The sequence below is a fragment of the Symphalangus syndactylus genome, chromosome 10 (assembly GCF_028878055.3).
Source record: "Symphalangus syndactylus isolate Jambi chromosome 10, NHGRI_mSymSyn1-v2.1_pri, whole genome shotgun sequence".
In the NCBI taxonomy this organism is placed as follows: domain Eukaryota; kingdom Metazoa; phylum Chordata; class Mammalia; order Primates; family Hylobatidae; genus Symphalangus; species Symphalangus syndactylus.
Genome location: NC_072432.2, coordinates 11,318,681 through 11,343,000, shown reverse-complemented (window position 1 = coordinate 11,343,000; position 24,320 = coordinate 11,318,681). Strand labels below are relative to the sequence as shown.

The 24,320-nt window shown below is 48.4% G+C and overlaps 2 protein-coding genes across 11 annotated transcripts in view; one reads left to right on the top strand and one right to left on the bottom strand.

The window, feature by feature from the left end:
* Window positions 1-3,141, top strand: part of IL15RA (interleukin 15 receptor subunit alpha) — a 38,182-nt gene extending 35,041 nt beyond the window's left edge. For 3 of the 6 annotated variants that reach the window (XM_055296431.2, XM_063610062.1, XM_055296430.2), the window contains one exon: window positions 89-3,141. In XM_055296431.2, coding sequence (XP_055152406.1) covers window positions 89-155 — 67 coding nt within the window. In that variant the 3' untranslated portion in view covers window positions 156-3,141. The remainder of the gene's footprint in view (window positions 1-88) is intronic. The other 3 variants (XM_063610063.1, XM_055296434.2, XM_055296429.2) reach the window with 1 other exon arrangement.
* Window positions 3,142-16,165: 13,024 nt separating this feature from the next.
* The window catches only part of FBH1 (F-box DNA helicase 1), a 44,509-nt gene continuing 36,354 nt past the window's right edge, over window positions 16,166-24,320 (bottom strand). For all 5 annotated transcript variants that reach the window (XM_063610019.1, XM_063610020.1, XM_063610023.1 and 2 more), the window contains 2 exons: window positions 17,186-17,317; window positions 16,166-16,663 (listed from right to left, as the gene is read on the bottom strand). In XM_063610019.1, the coding sequence (XP_063466089.1) occupies window positions 16,493-16,663; window positions 17,186-17,317 (303 nt within the window). In that variant the 3' untranslated portion in view covers window positions 16,166-16,492. The remainder of the gene's footprint in view (window positions 16,664-17,185; window positions 17,318-24,320) is intronic.

Below are 24,320 nucleotides of genomic sequence, written 5' to 3'. Positions count from 1 at the left end.
TAGGATTTAATACACTCGGTAGAGGTAGGCATTCTAGGTTCTCTCCATCTCTGAGGACTAAGTGCTGTCTGTCTGACTCCTGTGGCAGGGCCTCTGTCTGCTCCTGCCATCCCCGCAGTGCTGGACATACATGCTCAGTGGGAAGCGTCTGTTGATTTAAGGGCAACCCCCTCCTCTTTTCAAAACCTATGAACCACCTGCTTTGCAGGCAAACTCCCCTGCCAGCCAGCGTTGAAATGGAAGCCATGGAGGCTCTGCCAGTGACTGGGGGGACCAGCAGCAGAGATGAAGACTTGGAAAACTGCTCTCACGACCTATGAGACTCGGGGAAACCAGCCCAGCTACGTCCGGAGTGAAGGAGCCTCTCTGCTTTAGCTAAAGATGACTGAGAAGAGGTGCAAGGAGGTGGGCTCCAGGAGCAAGCCCACCAGGCCTCTCAGACGTCCCAGCAGGATCTCACAGACTGCCAGGTCAGCGCCTCCTGCACGAGGGAGCAGGTTCTCCCCATTCCCATGGGCAACACCTGCCTGCCTATCGTGCCTTGGATCCAGGGCCCAGCTTCCCAGGAGAGATCAAAGGCTTCTGAGCAGGGTTTTTATTTCATTACAGTGTGAGCTGCCTGGAATACATGTGGTAATGAAATAAAAACCCTGCCCTGAATCTTCCATCCCTCATCCTGACTTGCAGTTCACAGAGAAAAGTGACATACCCGAAGCTCTCTGTCAATTACAAGGCTTCTCCTGGCGTGGGAGATGTCTACAGGGAAGACACCAGCGTTTGGGCTTCTAACCACCCTGTCTCCAGCTGCTCTGCACACATGGACAGGGACCTGGGAAAGGTGGGAGAGATGCTGAGCCCAGTGAATCCTCTCCATCGAAGGACTGAGGAAGAAGAAAACTCACCTCAGCGCCATTTTACATATATATGCATTTATATGTATACTTCCTTCTCTATTATATCTATACATTATATATGATTTGTATTTTGACGTTGTACCTTGTATAAACAAAATAAAACATCTATTTTCAATATATTTAAAATGCACCAAAAGAATCACCAAGGAGAAATGTTCCACACAAAGGAGGAGAAAGAGTAGGAAGGCAGAGTCCAAGGTGACTGAGTTCAGGTGTTGTTTCCAGAAGGAGAAAAAGCCTTGCCTAAAGCTAGCTCCAGTCACAGTTTTGGGGAATTTCCCACAATTCCATGTGAGGAGAAGCAGCATTATGTAATCCACACAGTGGTAAGTCCAGGCTCAGCTCCACAACGCTATACACATCGTCTCTTCCCTTCTTCTTCTCTTACTTTATTTGATGTTTTTGACATTTATTTCTAAAATCATGGGCCTCACCCCACCTCCTCATTTTATAGATGAGAAAATTGAGGACTGGAGAAGTTGTTCTGCCCACAGCCACGAAGCTCGGTTAATGCTGGAGCTGGATCAGAGCAGGAGCTGGGACGCTGGGCGCAGTGACTCACACCTGTGATCCCGGCACTTCAGGAGGCCGAGGCAGGAGGATTGATCGAGCCCAGAAGTTCAAGAACAGCCTGGGCAATACAGTGAGACCCCATCTCTATAAAAATTTTTTTTTTTCTTGAAGCAGTCTTGCTCTGTCGCCCAGGCTGGAGTGTGATGGCGGGATCTCAGCTCACTGCAGCCTCCGCCTCCCAGGTTCAAGCAATTCTCCTACCTCAGCCTCCCAAGTAGCTGGAACTGCAGGCATGTGCCACCACACCCTGCTAATAGTTATATTTTCTTAGTAGAGATAAGGTTTTGCTATGTTGGCCAGACTGGTCTCAAACTCCTAATCTCAAGTGATTCACTCACTTTGGCCTCCTAAAGTACTGGGATTACAGGCGTGAGCCATGGCACCCAACCAAAATTTTTTTAAAAAACAAAAGTAATAAGGAGTGTAGGTGGGGCGGGAGGGGAGCAGTCCTGGCTGAAAACCAGCCACCAACTGCCCCTTGTACAGCCAGGGGGAAGAGGGAGCCACTGTGGGCACTTGGGAGATGGTGCATGGGCATAGTGCCCAATCCACACGCCATCAGACATTCTCAAAGTGCCATTTTTCACTGACTTCTTTTTTTGTGGGGGAGGGGACACAGTCTCATGGTGTCACCCAGGCTGGAGTGCAGTGGTGCAATCTTGGCTCACTGCAACCTCCGCCTCAAGCAATTCTCATGCCTCAGCCTCTGGGGTAGCTGGGACTACAGGCGCACACCACAGCGCCTGGCTAATTTTTGTATTTTTTTTTTTTTTTTTTCTTTTTGGAGATGGAGTCTTGCTCTGTCGCCCAGGCTGGAGTGCAGTGGCACAATCTCGGCTCACTGCAAGCTCTGCCTCCCGGGTCCATGCCATTCTCCTGCCTCAGCCTCCCAAGTAGTTGGGACTACAGGCACCCACCACCATGCCCAGCTAATTTTTTATATTTTTAGTAGAGCCGGGGTTTCGCCATGATGGCCAGGATGGTCTCTCGAACTTGTGAGCCCAAGCAATCTGCCTGCCTCGGCCTCCCAAAGTGCTGGGATTACAGGCATGAGCCACCACACCTGACCATTTTTTTCACTGACTTCTGCCTGCCCTCAGCTTAGATGCCTTCATCAAAATCAGAGGAAGCTTCTCCACATGGCTGCTTGGGCTTCCTCACAGCATGGTGGGCTCAGGCTAGTCACACTGGCTAAAAGAATGTAGAAACTGCCAGGCCCCTGACAGGCTGGTCCAGACACTGGCACGCATCACTTTTGTGGCATTCTATCCGTCGAAGCGAGTTGCAAGGCTGGCCCAGGTTAAAGCAGCCAGGAATGATGAAAGGGAAGGAAGGAATCAACATAAGTCCTTTGGCATCCATCTGCTGTACCTTTCAGGGCCATCAGGAAGTGCAATTGCCTTTCAGTCCTCAGCACTCAGTAGATGCCAGCAAGTATTTGGGTGAATGAATGGGCAGAATGACCGGAAGGTCAGCATCTGCCAGGTGCTGGGAAGAGTCCATCCTTTTTTATTTTTATGTTGAAATGGAAAGAGTACACAGATCTCTGAAGGGTGACGGGAGCACCATATTCTAAATCTCAGCGTCACACAATATACCCGTGTAACAACCTGTACATGTTCTCCTGAGTCCAAAATAAAAAAAGAAAGTTCTATAGCTGTGAGGCCTTCAGTCCCCACGTCTTCAGCTGCCACAAGTCTAAATGATTCACATCTCCTGCTCTTCCCTCATTCCCTGCTCTACACATTTGCCTTGAAGAAAATGGATTGCTCTTCACCTTTTATATTTTGCCTTGATTTTCCTTGATCAAGAAATAAGACTTTTTTTTTTTTTGAGACAGAGTCTTGCTCTGCTGTCCAGGCTGGAGTGCAATGGTGCAATCTCAGCTCATTGCAACCTCCACCTCCTGGGTTCAAGTGATCCTCCTGCCTCAGCCTCCCAAGTAGCTGGGATTACAAGCGTACACCACCACACCTGGCTAATTTTTGTATTTTTGGCAGAGACAGTGTTTCACCATGTTGGCCAGGCTGGTCTCGAACTCCTGACCTCAGGTGATCTACCTGCCTCGGCCTCCCAAAGTGCTGGGATTACAGGCTTGAGCCACCGTGCCTGGCCAAGAAATAAGACTCCCCCCAACCCCCGCTTTTTTTTTTTAAACCATTTACAACATTCTTTATTCCCTTGTATAGATGCAGATTTCCATTTCCTCCTGCCTAACTTTTTAAAATATATCTTGTGGTGTGACTTTCCCCATTTAAACCCTCCTCCAGACATTAGGAAGTGGGAGAGCAGGGATCAAAAGACACCCTGTTTGTCACTGCCCACCCGTGTTCCCCAAGGACTTCTTCCTCTTGGCTGAAGCTGCCACCTCCTGGCTCGGAATTTCACAGCACAGAGCAGACTCCCCGAGTACTGCGGGTTTGTCTCACCCCAGGGCTGTGCTCCTCGGAGGCAGGACCAGCCCGACCCAAATCACAGCCTCCCCCACCTCACACTGCCAGGCACTAATCAGAACTCAATGTGTGCATATTTTAGGTAATATTAGGCACTATATTACCAGGGGGATTTAGTTGACACTTTACTCCCCTAAGTGACTGTCTGTAAATCCACCCATTCTAGTGGTGCTGTTCTTAGCTATTCAGGATGAAACACCCCCTCCTCTCCTGAAACCGTCTGTCCCTCATCCTGACTTGCAGTTCACAGAGAAAAGTGACATACTCGAGGCTCTCTGTCAATTACAAGGCTCCTCCTGGCATGGGAGATGTCTACAGGGAAGACACCAGGGTTTGGGCTCTTCCCAATGACCCTGTCTCCAGCTGCGCTGCACGCACTGACAGGTTGCCGGGAAAGGTGGAGGAGATGCTGAGCCCAGTGAATCCTCTCCATCAAAGGATTCAGGAAGAAGAAAACTCATCTCAGCGCCATTTTATATATATATATATATATGCATTTATACCTCCTTGTCTGTTATATCTACACATTATATATGATTTGTATTTTGACATTGTACCTTCTATAAACAAAATAAAATATATATTTTTTTTCAATATTTTTAAATGCACTAAAAGAATCACCAAGGATGGCCGGGCGTGGTGGCTCATGCCTGTAATCCCAGCACTTTGGGAGGCCAAGGCGGGTGGATCACCTGAGGTCAGGAATTTGAGACCAGCCTGGCCAACATGGTGAAACCCTGTCTCTACTAAAAACACAAAAATTAGCCTGGCATGGTGGCGAGCACCTGTAATCCCAGCTATTTGGTAGGCTGAGGCAGGAGAATCGCTTGAACCCTGGGGGTGGAGGTTGCAGTAAGCCGAGATCATACCCCTGCACTCCAGCCTGAGTGACACAGCGAGACTCCAATTCAAAAAAAAAATCACCAAGGAGAAATGTTCCACACAAAGGAGGAGGAAGAATGGGAATGCAGAATTCCACTGGGGCTCCTCCATCCTGGCGGGGTGCCTCATCGCCCACTGACACAGAGGGTCTGACCTCCCCTGTCCCTGCTCCTGCCGTGCGTGGGCACCTGGCCTGGGCGTGGCCTCCAGGGCCTCTCAGCTAGACTACAAAGCTGTTGATTACAGAGAACGAAGAGCACAGAACTCACAGGGCAGTGCCCAGCAGTGGCCTCAGAAGCACTGACCGGCTGCTGGACCTCCTGTTCCTGGGCTCTCCAGCCGTCTTTAGGTCCTAACCATATTCCAAACCTGAGCCTCCCATTTTCCAGGATTCTATGAGCCCCTCGTATCTTTCCAATACATTTTTTTTCTTTATAACAGATTCCGTTTACATTACTTGTCATCGAAAAGTTCCTAGCTGATATGAAATTTGGTACCAGGAGTGGGTATTGCAAATTATGGAGAAGAGGGGAGATAAGGAATGTCTGCGGCTAGTTATCTGCCTTAGGGAGGAGAGAAAAGAGTGAATATTCTGATGATACGCAGAGACAGGAATGGAGCGACCCAGGGAATTCGGTAATTAGTTCGCCAGGAGGTGCCTGGGATGTCATGCCTGCTGCAAGCCCGGCTCTCAGAGACTATGTTGCTTCCATCCGGAAATCGTATGGATACGAGAAATCTGAGGCCATAGTGGGTGGCTGTTTTTAATGGCACTGAAAAACTTAGAGAATAAGAAGTCCAAATCTCTAAAGTCTGAATTCAAGCCACAGGCTGAAACATAAAGGCTTCCTAGAACAAGGTGGAATTTCATCCCTTACAGATGCAAGGCCAGGATATCTGAAAATCCATCTGAAGAGTCCAAGCCTTTGGCTGGGCGCGGTGGCTCACACCTGTAGTCCAAACACTTTGGGAGGCTGAGGCAGGTGGATCGCTTGAGTCCAGGAGTTCAAGACCAGCCCAAATTACATGGCGAAACCCGTCTCTACAAAAAGTACAAAAACTAGCCAGGTGTGGTGGCAAGTGCCTGTAGTCCCAGCTACTCAAGAGGCTGAGGTAGGAGAATTGCTTGAGCCCAGGAGGTAGCAGTGAGCTGAGATCATGCCACAGCACTCCAGCCTGGATGACAGAGGAGACACTGTCTCCAAAAACAAAAAAAGTCTAAGCCGTCAAGTTGTTGGAAGAACATTAGCTGAATCCATGGCCCCAGCAGGTTTCCCAGCTGAAGGGAGAGCACTGATTGGAGAAGGGTGAGGTTCCTGTACTGGATTAAAAATGTAGGGGGACATTTGGAGGACTCACAGGATCCCCCACCCTCCCTTGTCCTCAGAAGCAGCTATCTGTTCTGCCTGACAATGCTGCAACATTGCCTCCTGCTCGAGGGGTCATCTTGCAAAAGGAAGTCAACTGTTCTGCTGATGATTTCCTCCCCCTGTCCCATTCTACATGGGGAGAAAACTTTGCTAAGAATCCCAATCAGACCCTCAGGATCCCAGGAATCAGCCCGTTCAGTGCAAACGAGAGCTCCCCAAGGCTGGGCCGGGCCCTGCTGCAAGCACCTCCACCCCCACGTCCCACCTGCAGCCTCCTCACAGGCCAAGCCTGTAGCCAATGCCCAATGCCCCTGTCCTTCCTTCACAGTCACCTACATCCAACTCACCTTCCAGAACCAGATCAAGTTTACCTTCTCCAGGAGCCTCTGTTTTTTCAGTTTTGGAGCGTTTTTTTGAGACAGAGCCTTGCTCTGTCACTCAGGCTGGAGTGCAGTGGCATGACCTCGGCTCACTGCAACCTCCGCCTCCCGAGTTCAAGCGATTCTCCAGCCTCAGCCTCCTGAGTAGCTGGGACTACAGGTGCACGCCACCATGCCCGCCTAATTTTTGTATTTTTAGTAGAGACAGGGTTTCGCCATGTTGTCCAGGCTGATCTCAAACTCCTGATCTCAAGTGATCCACCTGCCTTGGCCTCCCATAGTGCTGGGATTATAGGCATGAGCCACCGTGCCCAGCCCCAGCACCTCTGCTAATGACTCAACTGTACAAAATAATTTGCCTCTGAGCCTTCATAACACTTATTATCTGCGCTATTCCTGTGGCATCTGCAAAATACTATTTTTGTGCAGTGGAAAGACGATAAAACTTAAAAGCCAGAGTGTCGAGCATCCGTTCTACCCTTTGCTGGCCCCGTCACTTGGAGGCACTACACGCACGGACATTGGCTCATCTTTGTAGTGAGGATGACGGCACATGCACTCCCTTCCCAGAGGCGTGAGGGTCACAGGAGACCCTGGTATCTGTCTCTCCCCTCGCTAGCCACTAGAGATCCTCACAGTGAAGCCTGGTACTAATCCTCAAGAAGTTTACAGACTGGTCAAAAAGAGAAGCATATCGGAACAAATGCGAAACAAAACCTTATGCCACAAGATAGTAGATAATCACAAGCATACACACTAATGGGACACCATCCCAGTAAAGACAGAAATGGCTCCAAGGCCTGGAGGCTTGAGGAATGCAGGACGTGAGTTGGAAGGATGGGTGGAATTTAAATAAACGGGCAGGGAGCATTCTAAATGGGGGAGGGATGGAGGCAAAAACCCAAACAGGAAATTGAGCAACACGTTCAGGAAGGACAGAGCATGGCTGCTGGGCAGCCAGGTCAACCGGACGGCAAGGCAGGGGTTGGCTGGGGAATCACCGCGCCGCCCCTGCACGCCCTGCATCCTCGGGTCCTGGGAGGGCTGCTCAGTAACTGGAAGGAAAATGAAACTGAAAAAGAGCAAGGGTCCCGTAGGATTGAACACAGTCGGTGAACCTTAGGCCCTCTGCCTCAAGTCCCCGCTTGGCAAAACCACTCCCCGCTGGTGGACGCTCTCACCTTGAAGGTCAGTGCTTCTCTTTCTAAAGCTGTGTCTTCATTCCTCTGGGCAGACAGCCAACAGTCCTAGTTACAGAAGTGTATAACTGGGTGCCATGGCTCACCTAGGGTCCCAGCTACTCAGGAGTCTGAGGTGGGAGGATCGCTTGAGCCGAGGAGCATGAGGCTGCAGTGAGCGGTGATCGTGTCACTGCACTCCAGCCTGGGCAACAGGGTGGGACTCTTGTCTCCAAAATAATTCAAAAATGGGGTGTAATCTTCAAAACCTCCTTGGAGTTAATGCCACCCAGAGGGTACTCAAATTGCTGCCAGCGTCCCTGGGCTGCAGGGGCTGAGGGTGTTTTCCAAGTGTTCCAGGAAGCCTTGGTGGCTCCAGAGGCACCTGAGGGGCCACCACAGGCGGGGAGCGGAGAAGGAACTCTGGGTGCCCATCCCCGTCCTGAGTGACCACAGCAGCTGCATTTGTTAACTGGAAGTCAAATTAAGCCTAAAGAATTCCATGGCTAAGAACATCTGAAAGCCTTCCATGCTATTAAATATTTATTTTATTGTTCATCCTGGACTCCATAGGCAGATGCTTTAAAAAAAAAAACTGATCTTTTGGAAGAGTTCTAACTCCAACTCTTCACATAGTGGTAGTGGAAATACTATGGCTTTGGGATTGAACTTGAGTTTTCATCCAAGCTCTGCTCTGTGATATTGAGCACAGTGGGCCCAGCCCAGTGACCCTTCAGAGCCTGTTTCTTCCTCTGCAAATGGCGGCTGTCATCTGCCTCCCAGGTTTACTGTGAGGACTGAAGGAATTCACGTACACAAAGGCCCCATAGCGTCTACCTGCAGGAGCCTCCTAATAAAAACGTCGACTTCACTTCCTAAATGAGATCTATTTACTTACAGGGTAATCAGCACCTGCCCCTTCCTTCGCAAATACATTCCCACTTTTTTAGGATTTATTCTTTCACCCAGCCGTGTGCATCATGGAAAGCGGACCTCATCCCAAGCTCCAGGAAATAAAACCCTGATGATTTGAAGCCATTCTTCCTTACTATGATTGGCTTAGGGGTGGGCAGGTAGCCCAGTTCTGACCAACAATGTGTGAGTCAGCTGGAGAAACCTGTGGGAAAGGCTTTCTTGCTCCTGTTCCCAGACAAAACCAGGTCCAGCTGCTTGTTCTCATGGTGCAATAACAAGCTGCAGACAGAGTGGGGAAGAAGGGAGTTGATTTCTGCAGCCAGTTACAGGGAGAAGGTCAGAGTAACTCACCAGACTAAAGTTACAAGTTTTTTTTCAGTGCTTATACACATTTAAACCATATGCCTATGTGCAGGAGTACACCTCCAAGCTGAAGTCTATTCCTCTGTTTAATCTTTCATTAGGGTCTGGGGTCTGGAAAATTACTTCAGAGCCTTGGAACAATTATTTCATTTTTTTCTTTCTTATTTTAGAGAGAGGGTCTCACTATGTTGCTCAGGCTGGTCTTGAACTCTGGGATCAAGCGATCCTCCTCCCTCAGCCTCCCAAAGTGCTGGGATTACGGGCGTGAGCCGCTGCTCCTGGCCCAATAATTTAAAGTGGATCCTGGTACAAGGTATACAAGAACGCCTCCATTATTTTAATTAAACTCTAAGGTTTGAGAGAAAGCCCAGGTGGGGTCTTAATCGACTTGTTTTTACACTCTAGCCTTTGTACTAAGGCACCAGTTTCTCCAATTTTCCATGTTTAACTTATATATTCCTTAGAGTTATAGTAAGGTGTTGGTGAAGGCTGGCTGCTCTGGTTGCTAATAGAGACCCGGCCTGCCACACTCCTAAGAGACACAGAAGACCAGCCTACCCCTCCCTTGCCTCCCGTGACACTGCTCTGTCTGAACGCAGCCCTTGGAAGGGCTGGAGGCGGCTGGCCAAGAGAAGCCTGCCCGGCGACGCTGAGGCACCAAACATGAGCAGAGGAGGAAGGAGCACCTGGGAGCAGCTGAGCCGAGCCCCTGCCACCAGCCTCCTCTGCACGCCCGTGGAATCAGCACTTTCTGCTTCCCGCCCCCGAGAGCCTTGCTCTGGGGCCACTCACAGCCAATTAAGTGGGGATGTTATAAGAGACTCTAAAATACGTGGAGCTGGCTGAGGACGCTGCGCCGACCCCATTATGTGTGTGGGAGGCCACTGATTAAAGTGTTACCTGTCACTGGGTGTCGCCAATTCGTGGGGAAGCTCTCTCCATGTGACCTCCATGCTACTTATTTTTTATTTTATTGTTCATCCTGGACTCCAAAGGCTGATGCTATTTTTTCTTTTAATGTGATCCTTTGGAAGAGTTCTAACTGCAACTCTTCACATAGTGGTAGTGGAAATACCATGAGTATTAAAAACTAAAGCATTTCCTAATCTGTGGGGTCCAGATTGGGAAGACGTGTATTAGGAAAATGATTACTTAAAAAAAAAAAAAAATTCGGGCCGGGCATAGTGGCTCACACCTGTAATCTCAGCACTTTGGGAGGCTGAGGCAGGTGGATCACCTGAGGTCAGGAGTTCAAGACCAGCCTGGCCAATATGGTGAAACCCCATCTCTACCAAAAATACAAAAATTAGCCGGTTGTGGTCACATGTGCTTGTAATTCCAGCTACTGGGGAGGCTGAGAAAGGAGAATCGCTTGAACCCAGGAGGCAGAGGTTGCAGTGAGCGGAGATCTCACCACTGCACTCCAGGCTGGGTGATGGTGAGGTTCCGTCTCAAAAAAAAATAAAAATAAAAATTCAGAACCACTGAACTGTACATTTAAAAAAGGAAGAAAAGAAAAATCCAGGATGTCAGCACTGTGCTGGCCGCTTCCTGGGGCCCTCAGTGAGTTCCTTTAAAAGACGGGCTTAGGGTGACAGAGGCCAGCCTGGAAGTGGACAGGAAACGCCAGCCTTTCCACCGCAGTCCAACTTGGACTGACGCCCTCATGGCAGCAGGAGAGCCCTGCAGGGTTGAAGCAGGAGGGTGACCGGGGTTAGTCTTCATTGCAAGATTGCAGGTCCCTCTACATGAGAGCGAGTTGGGCCAGGGCAGAGGCACAGAGCAACATAGGCGACTACTGGTCCAGAAGGCAGAACGGTGGAGGGTCGCGGGCGGGTGGGCAGTGCATCCTGAAGGTTGCTGGAGAGAGCTTCCCAGTGAACTGGCATGAAGAAAAGGATCACAGCCCGATGGTGGTGCCGTTTCCGGAGGTGGGGAAGGGTGCGTGGAGGAGCCAGCCGGGCTCGGAAAGAAATCAGGGGCCGCGTCTGGAACATGGCAGGGCTGGGATGTCACGAAGACAGCAAATGGAGTGATCGACTGGCGACCTTGGCGTTTGAGTGAGAAGCCCCCCTCCCTCCACCTAACCTACCTCTCAGGCCAGGCCACTAGGGATAAAACACACACAGGTCCCCAGTGAGGAGGAACACGGGATGGCACCTCCTGGGCCCTCTTGGAGAACCTGTCCGTTAAGTAGGCAGGGCAGAGGGAGAGCCCCTGCCAGCTAAGGGAGCCCTGCCCCCCACACCAGCCCAGCTGTGCTGAGGTGCCTTGGCCAGGGGCGTGCGTGTAGCACTGTCATGTCTGGGCAAGAAGCTGGAAGGCCAGGCGCGGTGGCTCAAGCCTGTAATCCCAGCACTTTGGGAGGCCGAGGCGGGCGGATCACGAGGTCAGGAGATCGAGACCATCCTGGCTAACACGGTGAAACCCCGTCTCTACTAAAAATACAAAAAATTAGCCGGGTGTGTTGGCGGGCGCCTGTAGTCCCAGCTACTCGGGAGGCTGAGGCAGGAGAATGGCGTGAACCCGGGAGCCGGAGCTTGCAGTGAGCCGAGATCGCGCCACTGCACTCCAGCCTGGGCAACAGAGCGAGACTCCGTCTCAAAAAAAAAAAAAAAAAAAAAAAAAAGAAGCTGGAGGAACCCTGCCTGCCTCGGTTCAGATGTCTCTACCGCACCCACTCACTGCAAATGTAGAGTAGAGTGATCAGCTTTCAGGCTCTCGGTGTACCCAATATTGCTAAAGCCAGGGGTTCAGGGTGACTAGGAGGGACTGAAGGGCAGGAATCAAACTTGAAAAACATGTTAAATTGCTAATAGTCTGATTCTAGAGGTGTCAAAGTCCCTTTGTGATCCAGTGAGTTGCTCCGAGACCCAGACCAGGTGCCACCACAGGACAGAAGCTGGGCAGGCAGCATGACAGTGACCAGCTTCCCAGGCAGGAAGGTCCCACGGGGATGCTGCACTGCCTTATGTTTATTAAGCTGTGTCTGAGTCCACCATGCAATGTCTCTGCCCTCATGCCTGGGCTGCTAAAGGAAAAACACTAACTAAAAGGATGGTGTTCGGTTTCAACTGGGAGGGTGCTGCCCGGCACACCTGTGTTTTCCGTCACCTTCCACTCCATGCCCTTCTATGTCCATCCCAAACACTCAACCCAGTACTTTGGGAGACTGAGGCAGGAGGACAGCTTGAGCCCAGGAGTTTCAGACCAGCCTGGGCAACAGAGCGAGACCTCATCTCTAGAAAAAATAAGGAAAAAATAGCCGGGCATGGTGGCATGCACCTGTAGTCCCAGCTACTTGAGGGGCTGAGGTGGGAGGGTCACCTGGGCCTGGAGGTCAAGGCTACAGTGAACTGTCATTGCACCACTGCACTCCAGCCTGAGTGACAGAGTAAGACCCTGTCTCAAAAAAACAGAAAATTACTGGGTGAGAGCAACCTAAACTTCCTCCCTAACCATTTACGATGTGCCCCTTTCTCCTTCATCTCTCCCGTCCCAATCCCTCTCACCTGGCTTCCATTTCTCCTCTCTGAATTTGCTTCCTCTCAGCATAACCCTGCACAAACCTCTCTCATTTTAAAAGCAAAAACCCCTCCCTAAGGCCACGTCATCCTCTACCCACTTGCCTCTTGCCAGCCTTGCTTCCTGAGAACTAGTCTGCGCAGTGTCCATATCTTCACCCCCCACTGGTATTTTACAGTTCTATCATACGGACACATAGTTTAGAGCCAACGGTTATGTGACACCTACCAAAAAGCTCCTCCACCTGCCCACTCCCCTTCCCAAAAGGAAACATTTAGAAACCTTTCTGCCGAGTGTCTCGGTGTGTGTTATGCGTCCCCAAGATGTCTCTAAACGATGGGCTCCCATGGGCTTCTGCTTCCATGTTTGAGTTTCAGGCACTGTGACTGACTTCCTGCCACGGAGGCCGAGATTCGGCTCGCTCACTCCACATGTGCACACAGCTCCTACCTGCAGAACACGCCCATCCTTATGAAGGCCACGAAAGCAGGTACACTCCACTGAGCTGGCGGGGTTGGGGGTCAACTACAGTTCTCTCCTACACAACCTGTCGCCTTCCAGAGGACTAATCATTGCCTCCCCGCCCACCCCCCCAGGCTATGTCCTGCGCTCTGTCACCCAGGTGGGAGGTCAGTGGTGCGATCATGGCTCACAGCAGCCTCAACCTCCCAGGCTCAAGCCATCCTCCTGCCCCAGCCTCCCAAGTAGCTGGGAACAAGACATGCGCCACCACACCTAATTTTTTATACTTTTTGTAGAGATGGGGTCTGCCTATGTGGCCCAGGTTGGTCTTGAACTCCTGGGCTCAAACAATCCTCCCCCCTCAGCTTCCCAAAGTGCTGTGATCACAGGTGTGAGCCATCACGCCTGGCCAATGTGGGCCTATTTTCACCCATTGTCTTGGGCAGTTAGTGAGTCATTTCAATCCAGAAACTCTTACCATCAGTTTCAGGTAATTTTCATAATTAACAAAAAATTTTGGCCAGGTGCGGTGGCTCACGCCTGTAATCCCAGCACTTTGGGGAAGCCGACGTGGGCAGATCACAAGGTCAGAAAATCGAGACCATCCTGGCCAACGCAGTGAAACCCTGTCTCTACTAAAAATACAAAAAATTAGCCAGGTGTGGTGGCATGTGCCTATAGTCCCAGCTACTCAAGAGGCTGAGGCATGAGAATCGCTTGAACCCAGGAGGTGGAGGTTGCAGTGAGCAGAGATCACGCCACTGCACTCTAGCCTGGGCGGCAGAGAGAGACTCCATCTAAAAAAAAATTAAATTAAAAAATTCCTTAACTCTGTTGTCCATTTTCTCTTCCTGCAGTTCCCATTCCCATTTACAGATGCTCAACTTCTTAAATCGGTTCCCTAGTTTTTTTTCTTTTTTTTTTTTTTGAGACAGGCCCTTGCTGTGTCACCCAGGCTGGAGTGCGGTGGTACAATCTCAGCTCACTGCAACCTCCACCTCCCGGGCTCAAGCCATTCTCCAGCCTCAGCCTCCTGAGTAGCTGGGATCACAATCGTGCACCACCACACCCAGGTCATTTTTTGTAGATGGGTCATGTTTTGCCATGTTGGCCAGGCTGGTCTTGAACTCCTGAGCTCAAAGCGATCCAACTGCCTCAGGCTTCCAAAGTGCTGGGATTACAGGCGTGAGCCACCACATCCAGCCTCTAACTACTTCTCAATCTTTGTTTTTGCTCTACTTTCTAGATTCTCAACTTAAAATTCTTTTAACAGTTCTACTGGGTTTCTTTCATATTTTTTTCTCCAAAATTTTATTTTTTTCTTTGAGACAAAGTCTTACTCTGCATCCCAGTTTCAAGCGATCCTCCTGCCTCAGCCTCCTGAGTAGCTGGGATTACAGGCACACGCCACCACACCCGGCTAATTTTTGTATTTTTAGTAGTGACAGGGTTTCACCATGTTGGCCCAGGCTGGTCTCGAAATCCTGATCTCAGATGATCCACCCGCCTCATCTCCCAAAGTGCTGGGATTACAGGCGTGAGCCACTGCGCCCAGCCCCAAATATTCTTTTATACATACCTATCCTGCTACTCCATGGAATGCACTACCTTCTCTCATTCTGAATGTGTTAAAGATATTTAGATGTTTTCTTCTCCCTGTACACAGTTTGCTCCAAGTTGATTCTTCGGTTTGACCTCTAGCCTTCATCTTAGGGGCAGGGTGATCTTTATCTGAAGATCATTTGATGATCCTGATGCCTCCAGGGTTGCTGCTGCCTCCTTCCTGTTGTCTTTGCCCTTAAGGGTTAAAACACACACACATAACCTTTTACTGCCCTTATAGTATGGTTTCAGAAAGAAACCATAAATGAACACATACATCTTAGCCCTCAAATTTTTCACTCATATTTTAGCCACAGCGGTTGACTTCTCACCTAACTGAAACTGATCAGCTAATGTCAACTGACCTCGACAGTGCCGGTTAAACACCTGCCCACTTTTGTTTATTAGGTCTCTTTCCTGCACTGTATGCTGAAGATCCCCTTTTCCTGAACTCCCTCCTCTCTGGAGCTCTGTGGTGCTCCATCATGAGGCTCCTCTGGATCAGCCGTCGCTCTTCTTAAACCTTCTTCCTCTCTTCACCCCAAGCCTCATGTCCACCGGCTTTGCTTCTCGGCCCTCTGCTCTTCTCATTCTCTATACTCTCCCGGATTAACTCATTGAAACCCTTCAAACTGCACCACCACCTACACACCGATAACTCTAAAGTCCCCAGGTCCAGCCAGGCCCTTTGCTGCAGGACAGATGTGTTCACCCAACAGCCTCCTAGACGGTTCCACTCAACATGCTGAAAACCAAACTCATCACTGTGTTTACACAAACCTGCTATAGTTCCCATTTGCCCTGTTTCCATGAAGACGACCTCTACCACTGAGTGTCCCTATCATGATCCCAGTACTCCAGAAATCCGACCGATTCTACCTTCTACACATCAAGAGCAGAAGTTTCCAAACTTAGCATGCATGAGCACCACTTGTCAGGCTTGTTATGTACCAACAGCTGGGCCTCAGCCCTGGCATTTCTGATCCTGTAGGCCTGGTGTGGGGACTGGACATTTTTATTTCTAACAAGTTCCCAGGTGATGTTGCCGCTGCCTGCTGGAACCACACTTTGAGAACCACTGATCCTCGCATCTATTCCCTCCTCACCAGGCCCCACAGGTGCTGTGGTCCAGCCCATCTGGGGACATTTCTTGCTGAGATTATGATCCTGTTAGCCTTGTAATTTATCTGACTTCCTTAAAACGTTATTATTATTATTATTATTATTATTATTATTATTATTGAGACAGGTCCCGCTCTGTTACCCAGGCTGGAGTACAGTGAGCTGTAAGGTGACCACGGCTCACAGCCTCAACCTTGGGCTCCAGCAGTCCTCCTGCCTTGGCTGGATTCAGTGCTGGGGTTACAGGCGTGAGCCACTGCTCCCGGCCAAAGTCTCATTTTTGATGCCTCAATTCCCACCCAAGACATCACGTCTCATACTCTGCTTCCTGTGTCATGTGAACAGTGACAGTGCTGTAGGAAAGAGTAAGCTGGAAAAAGAGAAGCTTCAGAACGACAGTGCTCACACAGACATCACACAGCAGTATGCCAGTGCTATGGTGCCTGTTTAATTGAAATCTTGTAATAAAAGTTTAAATACATAAAATGGTTTTTTTTTTTTTTTTTTTTTTTTTTTTATCAAAAGAACATCCCCCACTTCCCCAACCAGATACGTCCGGAGGGGAGGCAAGTGGAGACTGGCTGTCTGTAGGGAGCGGAGAAATGGCAGGTCCAGCTTGGGCTGGTGTCCTCTTCCTCAGAAAGTGCTGTGGGTGAACCCAGAGTCTAGGGAGTGGAAGCCCCCATCGCTGGCTTTCTTCACGCGGGGTCCTCAGCAAGCTGCTCTGCACTGCGGAGAACGTGTGCCTTGTCCTCAGAAGACGAGGAAGAGCAGGGCCTCGTGCCGGGGCAGCACGATGTTCTCCACAGTGCGCTCCATGGCGCGCACCTGCTCCGGGGAGGCTGTCAGGAACGCCAGGGGCCCGATGCGCTGCTCCGCACAGGAGTGGCAGAGGTAGCCCCCCTTGTTTTCCTTCCTGTTGCTCTGTGGTGATGGACAAGAAAGAGAGCTAAGGGGAACAACCAAAGAACATGGATTTTCCAGCAAAAAGCGCGGAGTTATCATCACAGCTGCCCAGGGACAACGCATTTGGATTCTGATGTTTTCAGAGGGGTGCACATTCTCAGAGTAACACCTCCCACAGCACCACCAACTAAGTGGCCTCAACACCCCCAAATTCCCTGAGCTCAGAAACAGCCATTTATCCAGTCAAGATAAAGAACCAAGAAAAGCTGCACTGGGACCCCAGGGAACAGCTCTCCCTCTAAGTGTGTGTCACAACCCAGCCTCCCAGACCTACGGCTTCAGCACAGCCAGGCAGCATCACGTGCCCTGACCTCTGACCATGGGGCAGACCACACACCTCTTGTGCCTCTCATATGAAAAGCCCCTAATAAAAGATCACACAGCTCTCTCTTATCTCCTCACCTACAACCCAGATAAGCACAGAGCTCACAAGCAAAAAACGCAAATAGCTGAATTATGTTCCACAGACAGCAGACGTACATAGGTGATGGGCAGCTTCTTCATGGTGAGGACGGTGTCAACAGGGATGGCATTGTTGCACTGTCCCACGCAGCAGCGCACCACGCCTGTTTTTAAGACGTTGCTTGTCAGCTCTGCTTGCAAGAAGTACTCCTGAGAAGGAAAGAGCGAGAAAGAGAGTCATGGCGACACCTCCGCTAGGGTCTACTGGAAACACTGACAGCTGTGGCTCTGTGAGAACCCTTTAGATGCACTGTAAGTCCCAGAAAGAGAAAAACACCGACTGCCCCCTTTTCCCTTAGTTTCTCTAACTTTTCCCTGCCTCCAAAGCTATCGACAGTCCAACTGACAGTCCAATTGCTTTTTAAATATGTAAATATTTAACGGATAAACATGCAAAACTATTGCCTGTAATGACATTTCCAGAATATTTCTGGATTTTATTTTATGCTAAGGTATCCCCAGCTCAATCTTTAGAAAATTATTTGTGTATTCACATTACAAGCCAGGTAGGCAACACAGAGGACACGAAGAAAACTTGCCCCAAACATCCCTGCATATTTCCACCGTCCTGTGCTGCTGGCTGTGCTAGTGAGCAAATGACAGCCTCGCTAAGCCTGTGTCTTTATCCATAAATGCAGATGGCACGGTGCCTGCTTCAGGTGGCTGCTGAGGAGAAGAAGGCCCTCAATGCATGCAAAGCACTCATGCCTGGCACGCACGGAACACCCAGAGGAAGCGCTGGTGACCTCCCAGGCTGGAAACACCGCAAGGACAGGGCACTGTCAGATTCGCTGCTGCCCCGTGGAGCTCATCACCGACTGATCCGCAGCAGGACCGCACACATCTGCTGCCCAGGAAAGAATGGTTTCGTATCTTCTGGATTATGACTGGCTATTGATCTAATTATTCTACAATCTGTGTCCTACATTTTGATTATTTGGTCTTTTCTCTTAGAGGGCCTGCCTACCAGCTATGAAAAAGAACAGAAAACCACCATGCAAACACTCAAGTTACGGCCAACAAGTACTAACAGCTGACGAGGTGAAATCCTGTCTGAAGTCACAGATTTTGCTGAAGTCCCTTCGACTGTCATCTCAATTTCCTTCCCCAGAGACAGCCAGGACCATGAACCTGGTGAGGTCCCTCCAACCCACTGTGAAATAGCTTCTTGTTTACACATGTGTCCAAGGACACAGGTCTCTTTTTATAGGTGTCTATTTAGATGAATGTTACACTTCTGGCTTCCTCCTCACCTAGTTTTTCTAAAATGCCGTAGAGGACTCAGTCAGAGCACTCTCTTGTATTTTATTTCCCCATTCCCTCGCTGTGGTTACTCGGTTGTTTCCAAACTATTTCCAGCAATGCAGCAATGAACATCCTTGTACCTGACTCCCTGTCCACTCCAGAAGTTACTCCAGGGCTGGACTCTCAAACCGTTTTTGATGCCATTACCATTATAATGCTATACACACATACGCACATATGTAAGAAACACACATATGGAAGAAAAGTTTCACAAAACATGATTTAACCTAACATGCAGTGTTCTGATTTCTTTAGATTTTATGCCATGTCACTCTTTTTAAGCCTCTCATAACCCACTAGATTAACTGTTTTTATTTATATAAATTTAAGGGGTGGGGGTCACACCTGTAGTCCCAGCACTTTGGGAGACCGAGGTGGGAAGATCGCTTGAGCCCAGGAGTTCGAGACCAGCCTGCGCAATATGGCGAAACCCCGTCTCTATCAAAAATACAAAAATTAGCCAGGTATGGTGGTGCACACCTGTACTACCAGCTACTTGGAAGGCTGAGACAGGAGAATAGCTTGAACCCAGGAGGCGGCGGGTGCAGTGAGCCAAGATTACGCCACTGCCCTCCAGCCTGGGCGACAAAGTGAGACTGTTTTTTTTTTTTTTAAAAAAAAACAAAACAAAACAAAAAAAAACAGAGTGCCTCCACCTCTCACAAGGTCTTACAGCCTCAAAAAATTTGTTCCCACAGATAGGCAGTTTTTCTGGGACTTACTCGCAGGACCCCTGAGGGCAGACAGCCCAGCCCAGTCTCAGTAATGGGGAAGTATTTCTCTAGATTCTGTATTCTTTTCTTCTATGGGGAAAACAAAATGCACACAGCAACCAAATGACAACTTCCAATTAGCTTTAAAAAGTCTATTTTACTTTTTTTGCTTGTTTGTTTTTGAGACAGAGTCTCACTTTGTTGCCCAGACTGGAGTGCAGTGGCATGATTTCAGCCTACTGCAACCTCTGCCTCCCAGATTCAAGTGATTCTCCTGCCTCAGCCTCCTGAGTAGCTAGGATTACAGGCATACGCCACTACGCCCAGATAATTTTTGTATTTTTAGTAGAGACAGGGTTTCACCATGTTGGCCAGGCTGGTCTTGAACTCCTGACATCAAGTGATCCACCCTCCTAGGCCTCCCAAAGTACTGGGATTACAGGTGTGAGCTACTGCGCCGGGCCTATTTCACTCTTATGCATACAACTGGTGGGACTCTAAAGTGATAACAATCTCCATGAAAAAATTGGCAACATCTAGAAAAGTCACACTTGGCCAGGTGCAGTGGCTCATGCCTGTAATCCTAGCACTTTGGGAGGCCGAGGCAGGGCGGATCACTTGAGCTCATGAGTTTGAGACCAGCCTGGGCAACAGGCAAAACCCCATCTCTACAAAACATACAGAATTAGCCAGGTGTGGTGGCACACACCTCTAGTCCCAGCTGCTTGGGAGGCTGAGGTGGGAGGATGGCTTGAGCCTGGGAGGCAGAGGTTGCAGTGAGCCAAGATTGTGCCGCCATATTCCAGCCTGGGTGACAGAGTCAGGCCTTGTCTCAAAAAACAAAAACAAAACAAAAACAAAACAACAACAGAAAAGTCACACTTGCATTTATCTTTACCCAGAAATTCCACTTCTAGAAATGCATGCTGAAGATGCACTGGCAAAAACAGAAATGCCCTGTGCATAAGATTGTGCAATGAGGCATTATTAATGAAAGCAAAAGGCTGGAAGTGACCATGTCCAGGAGCAAGGACGGCATAAATCACGGTGCGTCAACACAGAACACTACGCGCTGACCAAGGGGCGAGAGAGCTCTGTGAGCTGATAAAGAGGGATTTCCTGATTTGGGTAGGACAACAAATAAAAGAATAAAAGGCCAAAAAATAAAAGAGTAAAAAATAAATAAAAGAGTGATTCCCATGGCTTCTAAGTGACAAAGTACACAACAGTGTGTCTGAAAATGCTACCTTCTGTGGAAAAGGAGAATATGAAAATACCTACGAATTTGCTAATACTTGCATAAAGAAATACTGAAGGATTAATCGCTAATTGTTTAAAATAACTACGAATGGTGGAGGCAAAGAACAGTCTGAAGTGAACAGGGAGGTAATGAGACTTCTCTTTATCACAAAGTTTTGACTTTTTTTTTTGAGACAGGGTCTCACTCTGTCACCCAGGCTGGAGTGCAGTGGCATAATCTCAACTCACTGCAATCTCTGCCTCCTGGGTTCAAGCGATTCTCCCACCTCAGCCTCCTAAGTAGCTGGGGCTACAGGTATGCACCACCACGACTAGCTAATTTTTCTGTATTTTTTGGCAGAGACAGGGTTTCACCATGTTGGACAGGCTGATCTCTAACTCCTGACTTCAAGTGATCTGCCTGCCTCAGCCCCACAGAGTGCTGGGATTACAGGGGTGAGCCACCGTGCCCAGGCGCAAGGTTTTGACTTTGAAAACATTAACAGGCCGTACACATCAAAAAAGATCATTAAATCAAAAAGAAGCAAAGCAATCCCTGTAGGTATTATGAATAAACTACATGTCTAACTGCAAATTAAGTTGGTAATAAAACCACAAAAGCAAAAAGGACTTTAAGTGTCTTCAGAACATGATATTTTGACTAATAAATACATCATTCATGGAGAAATGGAGCTGTCAGGAAATATTCAAGTCCAGTCAGTATTCCATTAATACTGGCATTATTTTGAATATTATTTTTAAATACATAGAATAGTATCAATAAGTAATAAATACTGTTAGGAACCAAGATTTCAGTGTATGAGAAAAGATTCAAGTGTGAGAAAAGAAGTAAAATTCCTTTCGTGTTAAAAGTGAATTAGATTATGGAACACAATTTATGAGGGCTGAACGTGTGAAGGGCTAAAGCCTCTGACAATGCAGATACACTGCAGCTTTTGAAACCCAGGAGAATGAACAGAACATGTGTAAAAAGTATCACTTTCCAGCACTCACTGATGGTAGTGCATACCTGGTTTAAAAAAAAAAAAAAAAGGTGCAGTTGTGCAACAAAGCAAGGTAGTGCGTATCTGTTGAGATGGCAGTTACCCTCAGAAAGGAGGGAGGGTGCTACGATGGCCAGGGGCCACCAGGACAGCTCCGTGATGGCTGGCAGATCCCATCTTCTAATCTGGTGGATGCTCACAGCATCATCATTTTAAACTGCTATATGCTGTTTTATATATTTGTGTTATATTTAACAACAAAATGTTGAAATTTGCCTGGTGTCACACCTATAATCCCAGAACTTTGGGAGGCTGAGGTGGGAGGATCACTTAAGCCCAGGAGTTCAAGACCAGCCTGGGCAACATAGTGAGACCCTGTCTGTACAAAAAAAACAAAAAAAAAAACCACACAAAAAAACAGCCAAGTGTGATGGTGCATGCGTGTTCCCAGCTACTTGGGAGGCTGAGGTGGGAGGACTGTGCCTAAGCCCAGGAGGCTGAGGCTGCAGTGAGCCATGATCGTGCCACTGCACTAAAGCCTGGGCAACAGAGTGAGACCCTGTCTCTTCAAAATAAAGTTTAAAAACTGGGATTGGGATTATCAGTATGAACCACGGGTTTTTTTTCTTTCTTTTCAAAAATACACATTTCCTAGCTGTGCCTCTTCAAAAGATGAGCAATCAGCATCACTAACAGGGAAAAACTAACCTGCTCCTGTGAGCCTCCTTATGTGACAAGGCAAAGCACGAAGCCCTCTCCGGCCTCCCATGGGGCATGCCTGCCAAGACTCAGGCTTGAATCTAATCAAGCCTCTACGGCTAACTTCCAGTTACTGGAAAGCCAGGACAGGTAATGGCAGAACAAGTTACACAACCACACCGGGAAGCAAACCAAGAATGGGGACGCTCTGCAGGACGAATGACCCAGTTTAAGAAATGAGACAAGAGGCCGGGCGCGGTGGCTCACGCTTGTAATCCCAGCACTTTGGGAGGCCGAGGCGGGTGGATCACGAGGTCAGGAGATCGAGACCACGGTGAAACCCCGTCTCCACTAAAAATACAAAAAAATTAGCCGGGCGTGGTGGCGGGCACCTGTAGTCCCAGCTACTCGGAGAGGCTGAGGCAGGAGAATGGCATGAACCCGGGAGGCAGAGCTTGCAGTGAGCCGAGATTGCGCCACTGCACTCCAGCCTGGGTGACAGAGCGAGACTCCGTCTCAAAAAAAAAAAAAAAAAAAAAGAAATGAGACAAGAGCATGGGAAGAGCAGGGAGGGAGTCCCGTATAGCTCTCTATCTAACATAAGAGACAAGCAACCAAATGTTGATTTGGACTCTGACTTGAACAAATCAACTGTAAAAAAGCATTTCTGAGACAATCATAAAAGTATAATTATGGATCGGGTAGTAGAGGCCACATATTATAACATTTGTAAAATACGAAAATGGCATGCTAGTTATGGGGAAAAAAAGTACCTATTTTTTGGAGATGTGTACATACAGGTATGATTTGTATATGAGTGTTCAGTGTGTTGCTTTCTTTACTTTTTAATGTCTCAAAATTTTCATAAGCAAAAACGAAAAGTCCTGTGTAGCCCATGTTGTGAGATGACATCACTGCTCTGTAATATCCCACACAGTTCTACCAATTGACAATGTGGTTTTGTTACAGGCTTAACCACTTCTGTGACACGACTTCCATGAGAAAACTATACTGGAGGGTCTAAAAAAGTACTTATAAACCAAAGTTTATACAAAAATGTTTGTATAGGTAGAGACTATTTGTACATAATGATTTATTCTGCTTAACTCCTGGGGGTACTGGTTTAGAGATTTTTTAAAGTCACACTTTTCTTTAAACCAGAGGTCAGAAAACTACACATGGGCCACATCCAGACAATGCCCATTTTTGTGAATCAACTTTACTGGAACACAGCCGCACTTGTTCGCTAATGTACTGTCAACAGGGGCTCTTGCACTACAGCAGTGCGGCTGGGTAGCTGCAACAGAGATCATGTGACTTGCAGAGCCTGAAATCTTTACTACCTGGCCCTTTACAGAAAAAGTTTACAGACGATCCAAGTGCTTTAGTGACTAAAGATGCAATCAAAGAAAAAGGGCTTCAGTTCTAAGCTCTGATGCTTAAGCTGTTGCATTCGGTGAAGCCCAGGTGAAAAGTTGTTTTGGGAAAAATGCATCAGATTTCAAACTCTGGAAACATTCTTATGGCCAAGTCAGCCTACCTAAGAGAGGCCTGGAGGAAAAATGACAAAGGAGACATGAAAAATGTGATAAACATGCAAGCTAATCAGTTTTATGCAAGAAGCTTTTGCCCTGTGATGAGTCATGTAGAATATTTATTTGCAAAGCTTCTCTCTTTTAAGTTTGATATTATCTTCCTCAAAAATGTGAAGAGAAATCCTATTCGTTCACTTTCTTGTCCATCTCCTCGCCTGGATGGGCTCTATGAGGGCAGGAATTTCCCTGCCCACTGTTAGGCCCCAGTACCCAGAAAGGTGCTTGGCAAGTGTTAGGCCCTCGATAAATATTCCATTATGAGCATCAGGGTTCTACTGCACTTAACACCTCTGAGAGTTGAATATCATTTACTCAAAAGTGGTGACCACCCACCCTGCCTGCACCCTGTGGTTCAACCCCAGAGCACATAGGGCAGCACGGCGCGGCTCACCCCACGAGAGGAGGCAATATGGCACTGAGAATAAACCATCCTGCTACACACAATCTTTGTTCTGGAGACAGCTAAGCAAGAAAGAGTATTTATATTAACTTTTACACTTAAGTTTTAGGTTTCAGGCTTAAATATCCTGGGTTCAGGGAAAGATGGACTAAGTAGTAACTATCAGCTCAAATTTCTGTTCTAGTTTATGACACGGTT